Source organism: Aulonocara sp. 'chitande type north' Nkhata Bay, linkage group LG4 (genome assembly GCF_057382095.1).
Source record: "Aulonocara sp. 'chitande type north' Nkhata Bay isolate Kocher_YH1m ecotype deep benthic linkage group LG4, A_spYH_male_GT1.1, whole genome shotgun sequence".
Lineage (NCBI taxonomy): Eukaryota > Metazoa > Chordata > Actinopteri > Cichliformes > Cichlidae > Aulonocara > Aulonocara sp. 'chitande type north' Nkhata Bay.
This window is the reverse complement of record NC_141347.1, coordinates 36,580,032-36,598,369: the sequence shown is the minus strand read 5'-3', so window position 1 is coordinate 36,598,369 and position 18,338 is coordinate 36,580,032. Positions and strand designations below refer to the sequence as shown.

At 46.4% G+C, this 18,338-nt stretch overlaps 1 protein-coding gene across 3 annotated transcripts in view; it reads right to left on the bottom strand.

Annotated features, from left to right (window-relative positions):
- Nucleotides 1-18,338, bottom strand: part of taok2a (TAO kinase 2a) — a 28,733-nt gene that overhangs the window by 4,938 nt on the left and 5,457 nt on the right. The window contains exons 2-19 of one of the 3 annotated variants that reach the window (XM_086290274.1): nucleotides 13,858-13,998; nucleotides 8,773-8,844; nucleotides 8,451-8,552; nucleotides 7,916-7,961; nucleotides 7,725-7,821; nucleotides 7,490-7,603; nucleotides 6,962-7,053; nucleotides 6,796-6,889; nucleotides 6,622-6,703; nucleotides 6,369-6,539; nucleotides 5,868-6,077; nucleotides 5,656-5,784; nucleotides 3,929-4,165; nucleotides 3,594-3,722; nucleotides 2,686-2,889; nucleotides 2,364-2,603; nucleotides 1,195-1,572; nucleotides 23-205 (exon numbers count right to left, since the gene is read on the bottom strand). In XM_086290274.1, coding sequence (XP_086146400.1) covers nucleotides 23-205; nucleotides 1,195-1,572; nucleotides 2,364-2,603; nucleotides 2,686-2,889; nucleotides 3,594-3,722; nucleotides 3,929-4,165; nucleotides 5,656-5,784; nucleotides 5,868-6,077; nucleotides 6,369-6,539; nucleotides 6,622-6,703; nucleotides 6,796-6,889; nucleotides 6,962-7,053; nucleotides 7,490-7,603; nucleotides 7,725-7,821; nucleotides 7,916-7,961; nucleotides 8,451-8,552; nucleotides 8,773-8,844; nucleotides 13,858-13,989 — 2,712 coding nt within the window. In that variant the 5' untranslated portion in view covers nucleotides 13,990-13,998. The remainder of the gene's footprint in view (nucleotides 1-22; nucleotides 206-1,194; nucleotides 1,573-2,363; nucleotides 2,604-2,685; nucleotides 2,890-3,593; nucleotides 3,723-3,928; nucleotides 4,166-5,655; nucleotides 5,785-5,867; nucleotides 6,078-6,368; nucleotides 6,540-6,621; nucleotides 6,704-6,795; nucleotides 6,890-6,961; nucleotides 7,054-7,489; nucleotides 7,604-7,724; nucleotides 7,822-7,915; nucleotides 7,962-8,450; nucleotides 8,553-8,772; nucleotides 8,845-13,857; nucleotides 13,999-18,338) is intronic. The other 2 variants (XM_086290275.1, XM_086290276.1) reach the window with 2 other exon arrangements.

Genomic DNA, 18,338 nt, shown 5'->3' with positions numbered 1-18,338 from the left:
GTCAGAGTGAAGTCGGCCTCACCCTCTGCTCCAGCAGCGCCCGGCGGATCGACACCCTCTGCTCCAGGTCCTTCACCTCGCGCTCGTGCTGCGTGTCCGTGTGGATCTTGATCTTGCTCTGGTAGGCGTTCAGCAGCTCGAGCTCCTGCTGCAGCTGCATGCGGAGCACCTGATACTCGGCCTCCTGCGTCTCATCCAGCCGCAGCTGTGGGATCAAAACAGAGCCTCGCTATCAGCAACAAAGTCAAGCAGGTGAAAAACAAGTGTTTGTGCTGCATGTGCGCGTTTCTTTCATGTCTGGTTTTTAATTTTAGAAAATAAAAATCATTCAGCTGAAAACTACAGACAGGAAATGACTCTTCATCCTGAAGACGAAGGTTTCAGTCGATCTGACACAAAATTCAGACGCTTTCAACTGTAAGTATCAGCTGATGTCCACATGTGCGTCACATGTATCGGTGCACACAGACCAAAGGTGTGACTTTTATGATGAGATAATGAGCTTGTTAATAAAAGCAAACATTAAATCATAAGTTCAGCCCTGAAATATTACTTAATGCCTCCATGTTTACATATATTTAATAAACATGCCATATTTGAGCTTCTCTAATCTAAAGCTGCTCTGACTTGAGATATTTTTGGCTGAAAGAAATTACATTTAAAATCAGTTGTTGGGATAATTTAGAATGTGAATAACATTCGTTCAGGATTTCATAAACATTTCTCCTCAGCTGGTTTATTTCCTTTAAACCGAGCTGAGCTGCAGCGCTCAGGGCTCTGTACTACGAAGCAAGTTCAACATATCCAGGATATTTTACTCCAATCTGGCGTCCTTTAAATCTGGCAATCAAGCTTTAACAGTCCAGCTGTGAGCACGTTCACATGGGAGAGGCGGGGTTTGCAGCACGTGACCAATCAGAAACATGGAAAGCTGATCGTTCAAAGGAAGATAAAAAGGGGGGGAAAAAAATCAGGTGGTTAAACAGAGTGAAGGTAAGAACTGCTGCAGAGGGAGCAGGGGGGGCTCTGCAGGAAGCTGGAAGAGCCGCTGTATTAGTAAAGCTCATCTGAAGCATGATTTCACAACCTCCCTAAAGCAGGTTAGAGCTGCAGCTCAAGTTGCCATGGCGATGTAAGAAGAGAAAGCCTCTGTGTATACCCGGGCTGATCAGCCAGGGCTCATCCTGAAGTTACCTGGATAAGACCAAATCCTGCCTTGTAGTACAGGCCTCTGGTTCTAAGGTGCAGGTTGTCAGGTGTGCAGGTGCTGAAGTGTGGGAGGTTGTCAGGTGTGCGGGGTTTCAGGTGTGGGTGGTTGTCAGGTGTGCAGGTGCACGGAGGTTTCCTTGCCTTACTCACAGCCTGAGAGGACAGCATTTCGTTGATGGAGTGGTCGTACTGCTCGGCCAGGATGGCCAGCTTACGTGTTTGCTCCTCTTTGAGGCGTTTGAGGACGGCCTTGTGGTCGGACTTTGGAGTGCTCTCCAGCAGGTGGTTCCTCAGAGCTTTGTACTGACGGGTCTGGATCTTGCAGGTCTCCTGGAACTGACGCTTGACCTGCAGCTCTTTGGACTGAAACAGAAGGAAACGTGTCGAGTTCATGTAAACTGCTTTTACACAAATAAAAGCATTACGAGTTCTTCTGATCAGTGAAGAGGTCAAAGTTCTTTAAAGTATCTGCCACATTCTTCCCCTTTTCCCCCAAAGTTCTGCTGATATTGGAAAATTTATGTAGTTTGACTAAATTACATAAACATTTCCCAAATTGGCATAGGGATAGCTCAGTGGGTAGAGTGGGCGCCCCATGATCAGAAGGTTGGGGGTCAAATACTGCTACCCTGAGGTACCCCTGAGCAAGGTACCATCCCTAAACACAGCTTTTATAAACTGCAGGAAAAACTGAAATAAATATTGTTGTCAATTCGCAAAAAAAACAGCATCACAATTAAGCCTCCCATAAACTATACAGAAAGGCACAAAGTCAAACAGGACTACCAACAGCACCAGTAAACCTTTGAAAGGCCCTGTAGGGAAACAATTACATTTCCCATGAAGAGTGACGTCCCTTCCGATCGTCGCAGGTAATGCGACAGGTCGCGCTGACGTACGAAGTGCCACGAACAGCTGAGCGGATCAGCAAAGTGCGTTTCTGGATTATAATGTTTTTATTGTTGCAAGTGCTTTTTACACGATTTTTGCAAAAACAAACGGCGAGCTGGGACGAGCTGAATGCACGTTAAGAACGCAACTCCTCCAGTTTCACATGCAAAACAAATTATTGCGCTAGCTTCTGTGGTTGCATTTCTACTGGGATTTAAAAATAGTAACGGAAACCAGGTGGTGCTGTGATCCTCCTGAGGTACCTTGAGACTCTTGGGCTGCTGCCGGACCTCCATGGCGTGCTTCTGCCGAAGCTCCTGCTCACGCCGCTTGTTGTACTCCATCTGATTGGTCAGCTCGGTCTGGTGCTGCGTTCGGATCAGCTCGGCCCGGGTGCGCTGCATCGTGCCCAGCTGCCTGAACTCGAGCTCCTGGGTGGACTCGTGGTGCCGCAGCAGCATGGCGCACTCCAGGTCCTTCTGGGTCTGCTTCTTATTCAGCTCCTAAAGGACGGAGAAAAGCAGGAATCACAGCGAATCATGGCCGGAGAGAGCAGAGCAAAAACAAACGCAGCTGCTGTCCCACCTCTCTGAGCAGGTCCTGCTCCAGGTTGTGGCGAGCCAGCAGCATCTTCCTCTTGTACTGGCGGCACTGCAGCTCGTAGTACTGCCGCTGGCGCCGCAGCAGGCTGGCCTCCTCCTCCGCCTGCATCTGCTGCAGACACTCCTTCTGACGGACCAGCCACTCCTGCTTCTCTCGCTTTGGAGTCGACTGGTTCTCGCTCAGCTCCTGTTCAGAGTTCAGAGTTCAAGTCAGGTCAGGGCTGTGATCTCTTTATTTCATAATAATAATAATAATAATGGGTTGCATTTATATAGCGCTTTTCAAGGCACCCAAAGCGCTTTACAATGCCACTATTCATTCACTCTCACATTCACACACTGGTGGAGGCAGCTACAGTTGTAGCCACAGCTGCCCTGGGGCAGACTGACAGAGGCGAGGCTGCCATATCGCGCCATCGGCCCCTCTGGCCAACACCAGTAGGCAAGTAGGGTAAAGTGTCTTGCCCAAGGACACAACGACCAGGACAGAGAGCCCAGGGATCGAACCGGCGACCTTCCGGAAGGTATCTGTAACCTTCCGGTTACAGATACGCTTCCCAACCCCCTGAGCCACGGTCGCCCATCACCAGTCAGCTCATTTATGTTCGTATCACAGATCGCTTCTGCTGCTTTATTCTGAAAATCCAGGTGCAGTCAGACGCCAGCTGTAACTCAGCTGCGCTGCCTTTTATTTTACTCTTTATTTAAACAGCTTCGTGTTTCAGCTCCTACAGGAACTTCTCCGTTTGTGGGAGAGATCCTGTTTGGTTTTGCTGTTTCACAGAAACCTTTAAATTACAGCCTGTCGGCACGCACGGCTCCTTTAGAGCAGCTACGTTCGGTTCAGCCTGCAGGGCACGCGCAGCTGACTGTGGAGGAACTCGCTCCGACCTCTTTCAGCTGCTCCTTGCGCTGGCGGTACTGGCGTTTCTGTGAGTCCAGTAAACTGGTGAGTTCCTTCTTCTGCTGGCCCAGGATGTGCTGCTGGAACTTCTTCTCCTCCGTCAGAGCAGCTTTCGTCTGCACGGGCACACAAACAGGATCCTTACGTTAAGAAATGAACTCATAACTCACATTAAGACAGAAAAAACTTTGATCTATGAAATGATGCAAAAACTGAATTTAAAGAATTCCTGTTAAAAACACTGAAACCTGTTTTCGCTTTTGGATTTTGAATTCATCAAATAAAAATACTCTACAAAAGATTATCATAGTAAAAACTGCACCTCCTTCTCCAGGATGGCCTGGTGCTTCTTGGCCAGCTTGTCGGCCTCTGTGGAGAACGTGTTCCTCTGGTTCTCCAGCTCTTTGTCCAGCTTCAGCTGATGCTCGTCCATCTCCGCCTTCAGCTTGTTTTCCAGGCTCATCAGCTGCTTCTGGTGCTGCCGCCTCATGCGCTTGTAGCCGGACATCTGCTCACGCAGCGCCGAGCCCTGCTCGTGCTCCTGGATCTGACGGGTCACCTGGAGGAAGGCGGTGGTGAGGTTCAAGGACTCAGCAGGTCAGCTCGAGTATCAAAAAAACGATCATTTTTAAGACTTTCTTGCTTAATTCACATGATTATTCACAACTTCACAAACGTGATGCACGTGTGAAGACATGAGCCCGTTTTTACTGAGAACTGTTAAAGACTAACAGGGAAGAAAGGTGGAGGTGGTGGAGACAAAAAGCTGCCTGTTAATCCATCGCTCTGTCTGCATCTCTGAGTGCAAACGGTGGCAAAAAGACCGGTCACTACTAGGGATGGGTACCGGTATCCGTTCTGACATAAACCGTGGTAACCAGACCGAAAAGCAGCGCACATTTTGGTGCTTTTTTTTCCTGAGCTGTGATACACTTTAGATTCTAGCCAATCATTTTACGTTTCCGAGGATAGTAGGCGGGGCCAGGTACGTACGTTCTTTTAGAGCAGAGCTACAGATTAAAAATGTCCAAGGCGAAGCGGTCAAAGTCTGGCTGTACTTCACAGCAAAAGATGCAAACTCAGCAGCAACAAGTGCTTTAAGCTGATACTGTGATACTGTCAAAGGAGGTAACACCTCAAATCTGATGAAACACCTGGCGACGCATAGCGTTTTTTTAAAAGCCGAGAAATGCGCCGTATTTGATAGCTTCCTGCGAGACCTCACACCGAGCACATCTACTGCAGGTGTGGTGCCTGTTATCGGACCCGGAGTTAGCAACATCCCCCAAAAACACGAAGAGGAGAGTCCTGGCCCCTAGCCCTGCCAGTGTAGCAGAAATGATGAGGATGATGATGCAGCAGCAGCCGTTCTTCTCTGCGTGAGTAGCTTAATGTTGTTCGTGTGTAATTTACGTTGAGTAGGCTAACCACGTTATTACATTGATGCATGTAAGTTGAACTAGCAAACATCATCATAGCTACATGCGGCTGTCTTCTTGTTTGATGGCAGATACTCCCTTCACCCTGGCCAAAAAGGCTAAAATGACCAAAGAAAAAGAGGGAAACAGCTGAACATGAGAGGTTTTGGATAAAGTTTGTGTTTTTTCCATTGTTTAAGCACTGCTTCCAGCCAAGAGTGATACCATATATGCCCCATAGCTGCAGAAAAGGCTAACATTGTTATCTTTTTACAAAAAACAGCTGAACATGAGAGGTTTTTGGACAAAGTTTGTGTTTTTTCCATTGTTTAAGCACTGCTTCCAGCCAAGAGTGATACCATATATGCCCCATAGCTGCAGAAAAGGCTAACATTGTTATCTTTTTACAAAAAACAGCTGAACATGAGAGGTTTTTGGACAAAGTTTGTGTTCTCCATTCTTTAAGCACCGGTTTGAGCACCGTTTCAAAAGTACCGTTATCGGATAAAACCTAAACGATATCCATCCGTAGTCACTACTGTCTGTGGACAAACTGAGGTCATTTTACTCCACTACAGCTCCATTCATAGATATCTGTAGAACCTCCATCTCTATCTGTGACGGATCTTACCAAAGAGGCCGTGCGGATGGTGGCAAAGTGGTCACGGTTTCGATAGAAGGCTCGCCGGCGTCCAGCTGAAGGAGCCTGAGGCTGATCCATCTCTGGCTGGTACGGGTCATCGTAGATGTTGTCCTGACCCTGAGGAGGAGGAGGGAGAATCAGGATGGTGAATCCAGAGGAGGCGAGCTGGATGTCAGGTGAGCTTTAAGCCAAGCACTTACCGTGGGTCGGTGGATGATGGAGCTGTTGGAGGTGACCGTGTGCTCGCCCTCCTGCATCATGGCCATCTCGTTGCTGCTGTCGTCGGAGGCGTCGGCGAGGCTGTTGACCGAGCTGCTCTGAGAGCTGGCTGAGATGGACATACTGGGAACAGACTGGGAGCTCTCCATGCTGTTAACGGTGCCCGTCTGCAGCAGGTACGGCTCCACCTCCTGAAACACACAAAACAAAATCTTCTTTCACACATGAATCCTCATCAGGAGTCCCTCCCAGCCCGATCACATGACAAGACCTAAAGCTGAAACGGAGAGGGCGACAGCTCAGGCAGCCCGCCTTCGGCTTTCTCACTATTTTTGTGCACACAGTCAAGTTTCCAGTAACACTCCAACATTCCTGCTTAAAGCCAGTCAGAGGAAAATGTTCTGACGTTAGTTTCCTCCTTTTTTGGTATTTCAAGCCAAAAAAAAAAAGCACAAATCTCCTGATCTGTGCTCCTTCCTCACCTCCTCCTCCTCGCCTCCCTCGGTGACGGGGCCGTTCTGTTGGGTTTCCTGGAACAGGATCTTCTTCATCTTGCGGTACTGCAGGTTGTCGAGCTCCCTCACCGCATCCTTGGTTCGTGCGATCAGGTCCATGACGACGGTCAGCGGGCGCTCGTGGCACAAGAAGCGATGCTGCGGGAGGAGGGATAGAAATGACAGGTGAGCACACAGCAGGGCAGGTTTAAAAAAACTGTCCTGGATCAATAACGCTCACATTGAGAAGCACGTCCGAGGTAGGCCGGTCCTGGGGAATCTTCTGTAGGCAAGAGTCGACAAAACTGCGGAAGGAATCGGACCTGAAACAAAAACACAACATCAGTTCACTGCAGTGTCTCCGAAGTGGACAGAGGGATACACGGCGCCGCAGGAAAACATGGAGGCTGCTCACCAGTGATTGGACTGCAGGACGGGGCTTTCATTCTGAGCGATGTGGTATAAGGCACTCATAGCATTCATGTTGAACAGGGGGGGTTTCCTCTCCGCTGCAGAAGAACGACAGTTAGCATCACAGAGCCCCAGGCTCACAGTTTAAGAGCACAGACAGCAGCTCATACCCAGCTCTATGCAGGTGATGCCCAGGGACCAGACGTCCACCTTCCCGTCGTACTGGCCCTCGTCCATGGCCAAGATCACCTCCGGAGCCATCCTGGAGAAGACAGAGAGAATGGGCCGAGTCATCCGCTGCTGCGCCGCACGACGTGCAAAATGTGTTTCAGCGAAACAACAAAAAAAGCTGCACTACGAGAAAAAAACTCAGATGTTGTCCACTTATTTTATTATTCTGGGGTTAAAACTGAACATCTGCAGACAAATAAAGCTACACTGAAGCTGTTTAATCAACAGCTGGTAAAAGTAAAATCTCAGAGGGCAGCGCTGATGATCCTGAATATGACCTTTCAGCTAATATTAGGCTAATTTTGCTGTTGAAAAGAGACTTTGAACAGATCCTGGGTACAAATTCAAGAAGCTTTCAAATGTAAACGAAGGAGATCTCATCTGTGGTCCGGTCCTATTCACGCTCTGATTGGTCGTTGGTGTTGTCTGTTCAAAACATGGACTGAACGAGCTCCATCGATGCTCACCAGTATGGCGTCCCCACGAAGGAGTTGGCCGGCGACACGATGGAGGCGGAGCCAAAGTCCCCCAGTTTGACCTGACCCGGCTCCGTCAGCAGGATGTTTCCTGCCTTCACGTCCCTGCAGGAGAGAGGAGAGTGTGACCCCTGCTGGCGGTGGGCTCTAACTGCATCTACTCCACACGTCTGTGCGTTTGCAGGTCTTCTTGGTTTAAAGGAGCTGACGGACAAACAGATCTTACCTGTGAATCATATTGTGAGAGTGAAGATATGCCAACCCCTGCAGTGCACCGTGGGTAATAGCAGCTATTTCTACTTCCTGGAGCGGCTTTTTGTGAACTGCAAGGAGAAAGAAGAGTTTATTCATCAGAAAAACCAGAAACACAAGAACGACGAATAAAAACGGGTGAAGTGTTTGCAGCACTGCACGAACCTTCAAGGAGGTCTGAGGCCGAGCCGAGGCAATACTCCATCACCAGCTGAGGAGGAAACGACAGCGATTACACATCATCAGTGAAGGAGCTCACACAGCCGACCTAACATGATGAACTCCTCCACCTCTATGTGTCACAGCTCGGCTGAGACCGCTTCGACCAACAGAAACGTCTCCATTTCAATGTTTTTCCACTGTGAGGTGATGTCACCGAATAACAGTTCAGTTACTAAACACTTGTTCCTAATAAAATGACATTTCCCCCCCTATAATAACCAACAGGAGACAGACTATGGGCAATTTAGAGTTACCACTTAACCTAACCCCAATAACTGCGTGTTTTTGGACTGTGGGAAGAAGCCGTTGTACCTGGAGTGAACCCACACAATCATTGGGAGAGCATGCAAACTCTACAAAGACCCCGGCCTGATAGAGGAATGAACTCAGGACCTTCTTGCTGTGATTCAACAATGCTAACCACTGTGCTGGCCCTAGGTAAAACACCTCCCCGTTAACCACGCGTTACAGGACGTACCCATGCCGTGTGCTCCTTCAGGTAGCAGCCCAGGTACTCGATGGTGTTGGGGTGGCGAAGCTTCTGCAGGAACTTCACCTCTTTGATGATGTCCTGCCATTTCTGCACAGCAACAGAAAAACACTCAGCTCTTCTTTCTAAAGTGTCTCACAGCACATTTAAAATGTAAAGAAGTTCGAAAGAATTTAAATCTGTAAAATAATTTTTCTGGCACACAAAATCCCAAAATTAGCTGCTTAACATCAGTGCGACTGTTTCCTATCAGAGCACGAGCAGACGAGGGCAGGCAGATCTTCAAATCTACGATCGTTGCGCTCGTTACCTCGTTGGTCTGCTTGCCGCTGTACGACATCTTTTTGATGGCCACCACTTCATTGTTGCTGACATCTCGGGCCTGTTGGACGACACAAACACAATCAGCCCTCAGTACATTTCAGTTCTGTTTCAGGAATCGAACCCGCGATCTGCAAGCCTGCCCTCACAGGCATGCATCCACCGAGACTGTGCTGATGAGGAGCCAGTTCTTATTGTGCAACTACACCAGAGGGTGGAGTAATCTCTGTGTGAGAAAAGTAATGGCTCGGGCCCAGGAACGTTACGCTGCTGTGGTGACAGGTAGTTGGCATGGCGCCGCGCTTGACTTTGATGGAAAGGAGTGGAACCGGTTTTCGATTGGGGACTGCGTCAGGATGTGTGAGCAACCGGTTTGTCCCCTCTGACAAACTGCCGGCGAAACAACTTCATAGATTTATTTAAAAAGGTTTCTAATGAGCAACATTTAAAGAGAAAAATATTATTTATCTCTCTCTCTCTAGATCTATATCTCTATATATCTCTATCTATATCTATATTCATGAATTATAATCAAGCTGAACCAGTGAACAGAGAAAGATTTCTCTCAGACGGTTGGATAATAAAAGGTTTCAATCCGACCTCCTGACTTTACTGTGAAAGGATTAGCTTCTTATTCCAGTCTTTAGACTCATCCAGCATGCTGCTGTTCTCTGGAAGGAGGTGGAGACTGCAGTAAGTAAACTGTGCCCACTTCGTTATTTTTAAAGTAATGTTTGGTTTAGGAGACAATAGAGTAAGCTTTCTTCCTCTTCCTGTTTATTTAAGACTGATGTATTTATGCTTCTAGGTAACTGTGTCATGTTTGATTTCACCTCTGACAGAATCCATCAGAACAGAAAAGGAAAGTGTTTTCTTTGTGCTCGTCTTCGTTTGCATTTAAAACAACGAAATTGTGGAAACGTGACCTGGTGCACAGGAAATGCACTCCCTGGAGAAACCGGCTTCGTCTAATCCCCAGTCCTGATTACAAACGTTCCTTCGCTTCTCGTCTGCTTTGCGTTCAGGAAAAATCAGCTTACTGTGAAAGCCGACAGTAACCGGGTCACGCGTGTGTAAATGACACGACTCGCTTTGTTACAGGATTTTCTTTTAGAATAACATCTAAAGACACGAAGGGGAAAGAAATAAGAGGTTTACTTCTGTAACCGAGTCTGCTCCATTTACTCGGCACAATTAGTCTGTTGGAAAAACGTTTCTTTACATCAGTTTTCCTTTCCTCTTTTTCCCCTCGGACTCAGTGTGCAGGTTAATTTTAGGACCACTCGGTGGAGCCAAACGATCGACAAGCCCTGCTCGGTGAGGCGAGAACAGAGCTGGACACAATGATCCATTAGTCATCCAAACTACATGATTTATTTTTGAATCACATACTCGATGTTCTCACAGCTGTTCAAAGTGTTGGATCCTGATCCTGAGAGAGGACGCTGCTTACAGGCGCCAGATGAAGTCGTTCTGCATTCTCACAGTACTGATAAGACCCTGTGATGCAACAGCATCACCTCTGCTGTCAAGAAGACCTGAAATGAGCATTAAAATACACAAACTAACATCTTTGGAGTCCCAATACAGCAGCATTGTATGATTTACTGCTCATCATAATTTTCCTTTATCTTATACTGAGCCTTGGAGCAGCCCATCAGTTCACCCTCGACACAAACAGGAGGTTTAAAAGCAGCTAGGTTGTTGTTTTGGTTTTTTTTGGAGGGGGGGGGGGGGGGGGGAGGGGGGGCAGAGATCTCAGTCATGTCATCAGTGGAAGCCAAAATCCTAACCGATAGAATTGTGACTCAATGGGGGACAATGTGTGACGCAGCACATAAAAAGCCAGACAAACACCCCAGAACAGCCGAGCAGCGATCAAACCAATAATAACTGTTAGTTATTGTCACCGTCTGCTAACATCGCTCTCAACTACAGCTGAAAGATGTTGTTTATCGAACGATTTCTGATCCATAACCTGCAAATAAACAGCCACGGCCAGCAAACGTCTCAGCAGGTTTTTCATGAACAAACAGAAATAAACTTTTTCACCGTTAGCTGTGGCGATAACGCTGCATAGTCGAGCAACAGTTTCGTACAAAGTGCAGCTTTTAATCAATTATCGTTCCTTAATATACTGCTAATAGGAGGGCTGGGTATCGCCACTGATTTCTAGAATCGATTCAATTCACGATTCGAATCGGGAAAATTTTGCCTTTGTCAGAAATATTATAATTCTGATCATGCATCAGTACATTTCCATATTTTTATATCTATAAAAAGGAAGCTGACACTTGTGAGACTTTATCAAAGGTGTGAGCGTCACAGCAGAGGCCTTTGTGTCAAAGCAGCTGAGGATAAAACAGAAAAACATGAAGCAGATTTTCCTGTTCTGGGATTTTATAACAGATAACCTTAAAAACATTCTGCAGTAGATCAAAAACAAAAGAAAGTCATTAATCAACACATGAATGTTACCTGACGGAACAACTGATGGACAAAGTGTGGACTTTATACCAGTTTTTAAACTGTGTTGATCGGCCACGTAAAACCAGACTTATGATAAAATATCTGCAATGTTTGTTTTTCTTCCTGAATACTGTCGTTGTTTATATTTACTGCGGGAAGAAACGGTAAAAACGGCGTTTTATAAGGAAAACGCTGGAAAGCCTGTGAACAAAACCAAAACCACGCGGACCCGCCGACAGATCAGAGTCAGCGAGCTGTCGGCTTTCAGCCCCGACCGTGTCCGTGCCGTCGGTGAGAAAGTCACAGCTCACTGATTCTGATGCGTCGGCGGGTCGAGCTTTGTGTTTACGTCTCTGTGCAGGAGCCTGTTCCTGCTCTCAGTTACTGTTTTAATCTTTGGTGGTTGTTGAAATTTTGTGAGGTTTCACCGGAGATTCTGGCGTTTCTGGCAAAATAAAATTATATTTAAAAATCGATTCAGGATTTGAATGAATCGATTTTACGTTATTCAAGCCAGAATCAATTATAATCGATAATTAAAACCCAGCCCTAGCTAATAGGGTTTTTTTTAATCAATATCAAGTTTTCACAAAACCTTTAATTTACTGTTATTATTTATTTCACTGCTTAGAAATCGTGACTACTAATTAGAAGCTCTTAGTTGCCACCTCCCTCAGTTTAAGGCAGCTTTCTTTTGATTGGCAGCTCTTCAGCTGAAGGTCTGAAGAGTGAGTGGGCGGGGCTTCTGTGCCTGGGATGGTCGCATATAGGGGCTCAACTTTGACCTCACACAGACCCAAAAGAATAAAACAAACAAACAAACAAACAAACAAACAAACAAAACAGCTTGAGGGTCACCTCTCAGGGATTACTGTACACGCACCGCCCTCGCTACTTCAACACGAACATCCACCGCTGGAACAGGAGACAAGACAGGAAACGCAAACACTTGAAGCTGTTGTGAGCGACAGTTTCAGAGACGCTGAGGGGCGCCGCGTGTGAAACGTTCTTTTTTATCTGATGCAAATTGCTGCGCAGCGTCTATTTCTGCAGCTCTTCTCTAATGGCCTTTCAAGGCTCCTCTGAAACTCAGACATGCAGTGTGGAGGTGTGAGTCTACCACTCAGCCTCAAGAATATTTTACAGGTGAAATGAGATGCAGAGGCGCAGCGCACACACTCGTCGTGTTCCCACTGTTTTCTAATAAGCTGGGGGACATTTTCAGATTCACACTCTCTTTATTAATGACAGATAAGAGTGATTTTAAAGAGAAACCCACACAGATCCACACGGTGGACAGCTCGGCGAGTACATCCAAGAGACACTCTGACAACAATCCAAACTATTTGATTTGGTTTAAGATAAGCCCAGCGTGCAGAACGCCGTGCTGCTGTATGTCTGCACCTATACAAACATGTGCAGATGCAAGCCTCACGTCTGCTCTGGTCCCACACTTCTAAACTGGTTCACACCCATCAGTCACCGACTGCTGGAAAAACGTGATGATTCGCCGTCTAGCCGCAGAGCTTCCTTGTACTAAGAATAGAACATTTTCTAAGAATTTCCCCTTAAAGTCAGAAGTAAATCCCGGCAGAGATAAAACTTTTTCATAAAACATGCTCAGCCTTTAAAAGAGCTTTGAAGCTGAAGTGTTTGAAGCAGAGAGGAGCAGTTAAGAGGTTTAGGAGTTTCTTAAGGACAGGAGGACGTGGTGGAACGATGCTCGTAGGTCACACAACCCCATGTGTTCACGTTCCAGAGGATCTGATCATTGCTACAATATGACGATCAAAACAGCCACTTAACTCGTGCACATCTTTGTTCTAGATGTAAGAAAACATGCTGCCTTGGAGCGCCACAGCACAGAAACAGGTTGCACCAATAGCCCGACTGAGGTTTCTGCATCAGGACCAAAAGCACATGTGGTCCTTAGCTAGTCCTGTATAAGACCTGAGGACAGACGACCTCACACTGACTCTGGAACACTCGGGTTTACAGACTGGCCGATATGGCCTGAAATCCATATTGCGGTATAAATTGAAGCATGTGCGGTAACGATATATATCGCGATACATTCTTTTCTTCTGTGTAATGAATTCTCCGCACTATAAGGCCACTTAAAATCCTTTAATTTTCTCACAAATGAACAGGGCGCCTAATGTATGAATTCTGGTTGTGCTTACTGACCTTGAACCGATTTACTGTGCTACACGGCGCTCAGAAAAATTTGTGGGTTTTTCCTTGTTTGTTTGTATTACTTGATCCCTAAAGTGTTCTCCAATGAGACGACAGCGACTCACAGCTCATTTAAGTTTGAGACCGCTGCTTTAGAGGCCCACACCTTTATTTTTGGTGGGTACTGTAGTTATGAAGGTGCAGAGTCCAAACAAGCTGTGGACTTTAGTAAATCCAGGAGCAGACAGGATCGGCACATGTGACTAACTTTCTCTGAGGGATCATTTAACATGTAAACAACTTCACCTGATGTCTTTGTTTTAAACTCACACCTGGAGAGAGAAGCTGCTCACACTGAACAACATTAAAACCAGAGAGTGAGTTTGTTACTGACACGGTCAAAAGCGGACGCACTTCCGATGTTACTCACAAAGTACACCGCTCCAAAGCTCCCGTGGCCGATCTCCCGGAGGTCGGTGAACAGCTTCTCCGGGTCATCTTTGCAGAACAGATCAGCCACCTCGGGGTCCTTCAGATTGCCCGCCCGCGCATTCGAGGGCATGGCCAGGGCCTGGAGGATGGAGAGAGTGCTCAGGTCAGTGCTGCAGATTGAAATCAGGGTGAAAACATGGAGGTCAGAGGTCAAAGCTTTTTCTTGTTAACTGGGGTTTTGGTCATAATCAGATTTTCCCCTGGAGGCAAATAAATCTTTATGATCTGTGGATTCTGACCTCTGTTCAGACATTTACAGGTTTTTTTTATTAGTTTTCTTATTAGCGTGAAACATAAATAAAATATAATTACCATTATACAAACAATCACATAGCTATGTCCACACATACATATTTATGTACCTAAATGAGTATATAAAGGAGGGGAAAGAGGTTTTCTAAGTATCAATGATTCGGATTCAAGTACTGGAAAAGCTGGATCAAAGTTTTGCTATATGTTGGCTGCCCCTTTAACTAAGACAGCGGGTGCCTGTGTTGCTTTTGCAGCATGTGATTTGCCCGTTTATACTTCAGCTGGGCTGAAAACCATCAAATTAATGTGCCAAACATGCTGGGAAATGCGTTCCTGCACTCTTGTAAAGTGACCCACTTCCAGTCTTCCCTCACAGAGACTCCATCAGCTTCCCTGATGTTCCCAGCCTGTGCTGCACATCTGTAACGCTGCGTATTGCACCAGGAATCCCACGACTGGCTGCTGCTGACGTTACCGTTCACAGTTAACATGGATCTGCACTTCAGCCGTCTATCTGGGAACCGGCTGACAAGTCGAGGCTTGTGAAGCGTTCCAGGGAAAATCGGGCTGTTTCACCGTGGGAGTGCCAAATACAAACAATGCAGGGAGGGAGAGTGACACGGACCCATGTGGGCGAGACAAAATGGCAGCTGCGTTTTCACAAAGTGCTCTTCACCATGAATGGGCTTCAATGAAGAACTGTTCGGCTCAGATCGCTTTAGTGACGGCAGCAGCGTGACGCGAAAGGCTGACAGCTTCCAAAATAAGGACACGCGCTCGTCCTTCAAATCCGCTCACCCAGTCCGAGCAGTCACGTTCAGCCGCTGTCTTCTTGTTTCTACGACGACAGCGCTGCTGAAAAACATCAGAGGAGATCCACTCGTACCAAAACTAACGACGCCGACGATGACCAGCCCGGCGCTTCGGTGCAGACGCTTCGAATGTTTGGCTGTCCAAAATGGATCAGGTGTTCATTTGATGCACTCTCGGTATGAACAGTGCCGTGTTCACCTCCTCCCGCTGATACACAACTTTAGAGCTCCTGCAGACAGGTATGCACAAGCTCCTCCCTCAGCAGGTGAGGAAATTCAAGTGCACAACAATGAACAACGCTTCGAGGAATTCCAAGAGATGGCGTTTCAAAAAACATAAATGTTAATCATTAAGAATAACCTGATACACAGACAGCAACGCGCCCGATACCTGCAGCTCCACCTACCGTGGCGACCACTCCCACCTCCTCTATGGGAAACAACAGCGCAGCCGTAAGTCGGCGGTTCTTCCCGTGTGTAACGTTAACACCGCGTTAATTTAACAGGATAAAAACTGAATTTATACAGCACCAAATCCCAGCGACTGTCACTGTCATACATGCCTACCATTGTTAGGGGCGGGTTTTGATGATCGATTTATCGATTAAAATCGATTCTGGCTTGGATAACGTGATATCGATTCATTCAAATCCTGAATTGATTTTTTAATATAAATTTATTTTGCCCGAAATGCCAGAATCTCAGTTTCAACAACCACCAAAGATGAAAACAGTAACTGAGAGCAGGAACAGGCTTCTGCACAGAGACGTGAACACAAAGCTCGACCCGCCGACGCATCAGGATCAGCGAGCTGTGACTTTCTCAGCGACGGCACGGACACGGTCGGGGCTGAAAGCCGACAGCTCGCTGACTCTGTCGGCGGGTCGAGCTTTGTGTTCACGCCCTTTTTGCGCTGATTCTGAAGCTGTTAGTTTTAACTCTCTCCAAACAACATTGACCGAACCAGCAGCAAAAGAAGATCCAAACTACGCTTCACACAAACATCGTCATGGATTCACTCTGACTTTTGCGGTTTTGCTTCCACCAGGATAAAGTCACACTTCCTGCACAGCTCCCTCCCTCTCTCTCTCTGTTTCCCGTCTAAAAATCTGTTTTCTTCATTATTCGCTTGCTTGTTACGCACAAGTCTGCCGTTGTTTACAGGCTGTCGGACGCTGTTTGTTTCCTTTTACTTACCGTATTTCCCGGACTACAAAGCGCACCTGAATATTAGCCGCACAAGCTAAAATCAGGGGAAAATCCTGTTTTGTACATACATTAGCCGCACCTGACTAAAAGCCGCAGGTGTTTCAATGTTGACTTATCATATGTAAGAGAATATGCACAAAGCGAATTGTCAGGAAAGAGATGGCTGTTTGGAGACACACCCCTTTTATTAATATTGTGAAAAACAAGTTATGGGTACATATTTGCACATGTAGTACATAACAGTAACCTACAGCACACCAGAACAATAGATTCGGACTACCTTTTAGGCTCAGGTGCAGTGACACGGCTTTAACAAGAAGAAAAGTCAGTCATTCACCATCTTTCTCTTCTTCCTGCGCACTAAAACCACCAAAGTCCTCTCCTCCAGTGTCGGATACGAACAGGCTCAGGATGGCTTCGTCATCCACTCTCCGCTTCTCTCCTTCGTTGTCACTTTCAAAACCAAAGAAATCCTCGTTGTCAGTGTCGGAGTCGAACACCCTCAGAAGGGCCGTGGCGGTGTCCTCCTCTCCATCATGCAGCAGTCCAGCCCTTCAAAATCCGTTGGTGATCGTGGATGTTTTCGCACTTTTCCACGCTGTCAGAATCCACCGGTGGAGTTGGGCATAACTTGCTTTTCGCAAGTTTATCGCCGCTCGTCATCCACGTCTCCCGCTGAATGCGTAGCGCTACTTTGAAGTTTGTTTTTCGCGCTACTTCGTACGGCACTACGTTGCCTGGCGGACGGACATGTGACTAACATACCACTCTTGAACCCCGATCCTTCCGCCAGGCAACGTAGTGCCGTACAACAGCGGAACAAACAAAACAAATCGTCTTACGATATGACAAAAATCATGGACAATCCATAGAAAAGCCGCACCTGACTAAAAGCCGCAGGGTTCAAAGCTTGTGCAAAAAGTAGCGGCTTATAGCCCGACAATTACGGTAGTTCTGAAAAGAAAAACCTAATTTCTGTCGTTCAATACTGAACAAATTTAAACGTTTTAAAATTATACAAAATGCAAAACGCTGTGTCTGTAATAAAACCGCTGTAACTTCAGAGGTGATGTTCATGTGCTGATTAATGGTTTTCTTCCCTTTTTGATCGACTGCAGAATATTTTTATAAAATCCAGAACAGGAAAATCTGCTTCATGTTTTTCTGTTTTATCCTCAGCTGCTTTGACACAAAGGCCTCTGCTGTGATGCTCACACCTGTGATAAAGTCTTGCGTGTGTCAGCTTCCTTTTTATAGGTACAAAAATATGTAAATGTGCTGATCTGAATTATAATATTTCTGACTGTGAGGCAAAATTTCCCAGATTTAAATCGAATTGAATTGAATCGATTCTAGAATTATAATTAACAATGTGCGCTGCTACGTCACACGACACATTTGTTTACGTCTGTTCTTCTTCTTCATTTAATTTCTCTGAGGTGTCTGAGGCTCCTAACATCCATTTGCGTTGCCTCGGCCACCGTGGTCGTTCCCTTTGTGTTGCTGGTTTGGAGAGGACGGGTTCCTCTGCCCGAGAGGCGGGGCTCATGCTTGTAGCACGTTTGTAAAGTTTTTTTTTACTTTACACATAACTGCCACTCCCCTTAGCCTTAAGTTGCTGCATCAGTGTGCATTATTAACTGTAACGGAGAAACTCCGCACGCGTGCGTGTCGCCAACGAAGTAGGTCACAGTCATAGTGCTGCAGCTTCAGCAGAGACGATTGTGATGTTTATCTAACGCACTGCCTTCTAACAACAGCTCTGAATATGCGACTCTGATGGGCCTCACATTCAGTCAACAACCAGAAAACAATCTGATGATTAAAGGATGTGATTAATCGTTTCAAATACACATTAATATTTGTATGAAGGTATAAGCTTAGTGTTCAAGCTCAGTTTGGACCGATTTCTTCCTTCCCATTTAAATAATTCATAAACAGGTCATAAGGGAAGCCGTTACCACGTCTTAATGCAGACATAATGAAATGTAGATGTTTTAGCTTCTTGGCACAAATTTCTCCATCAAATTTTCCAACTCGACTCAAAGCTTTAAGCTATTTATAGCTGCAAGAACTGACAAATTCCAGCTCGAGCAGAAATAAGAAAATGAAAGGAACTCCTCAGTGATTCAAATCTACATTCTGC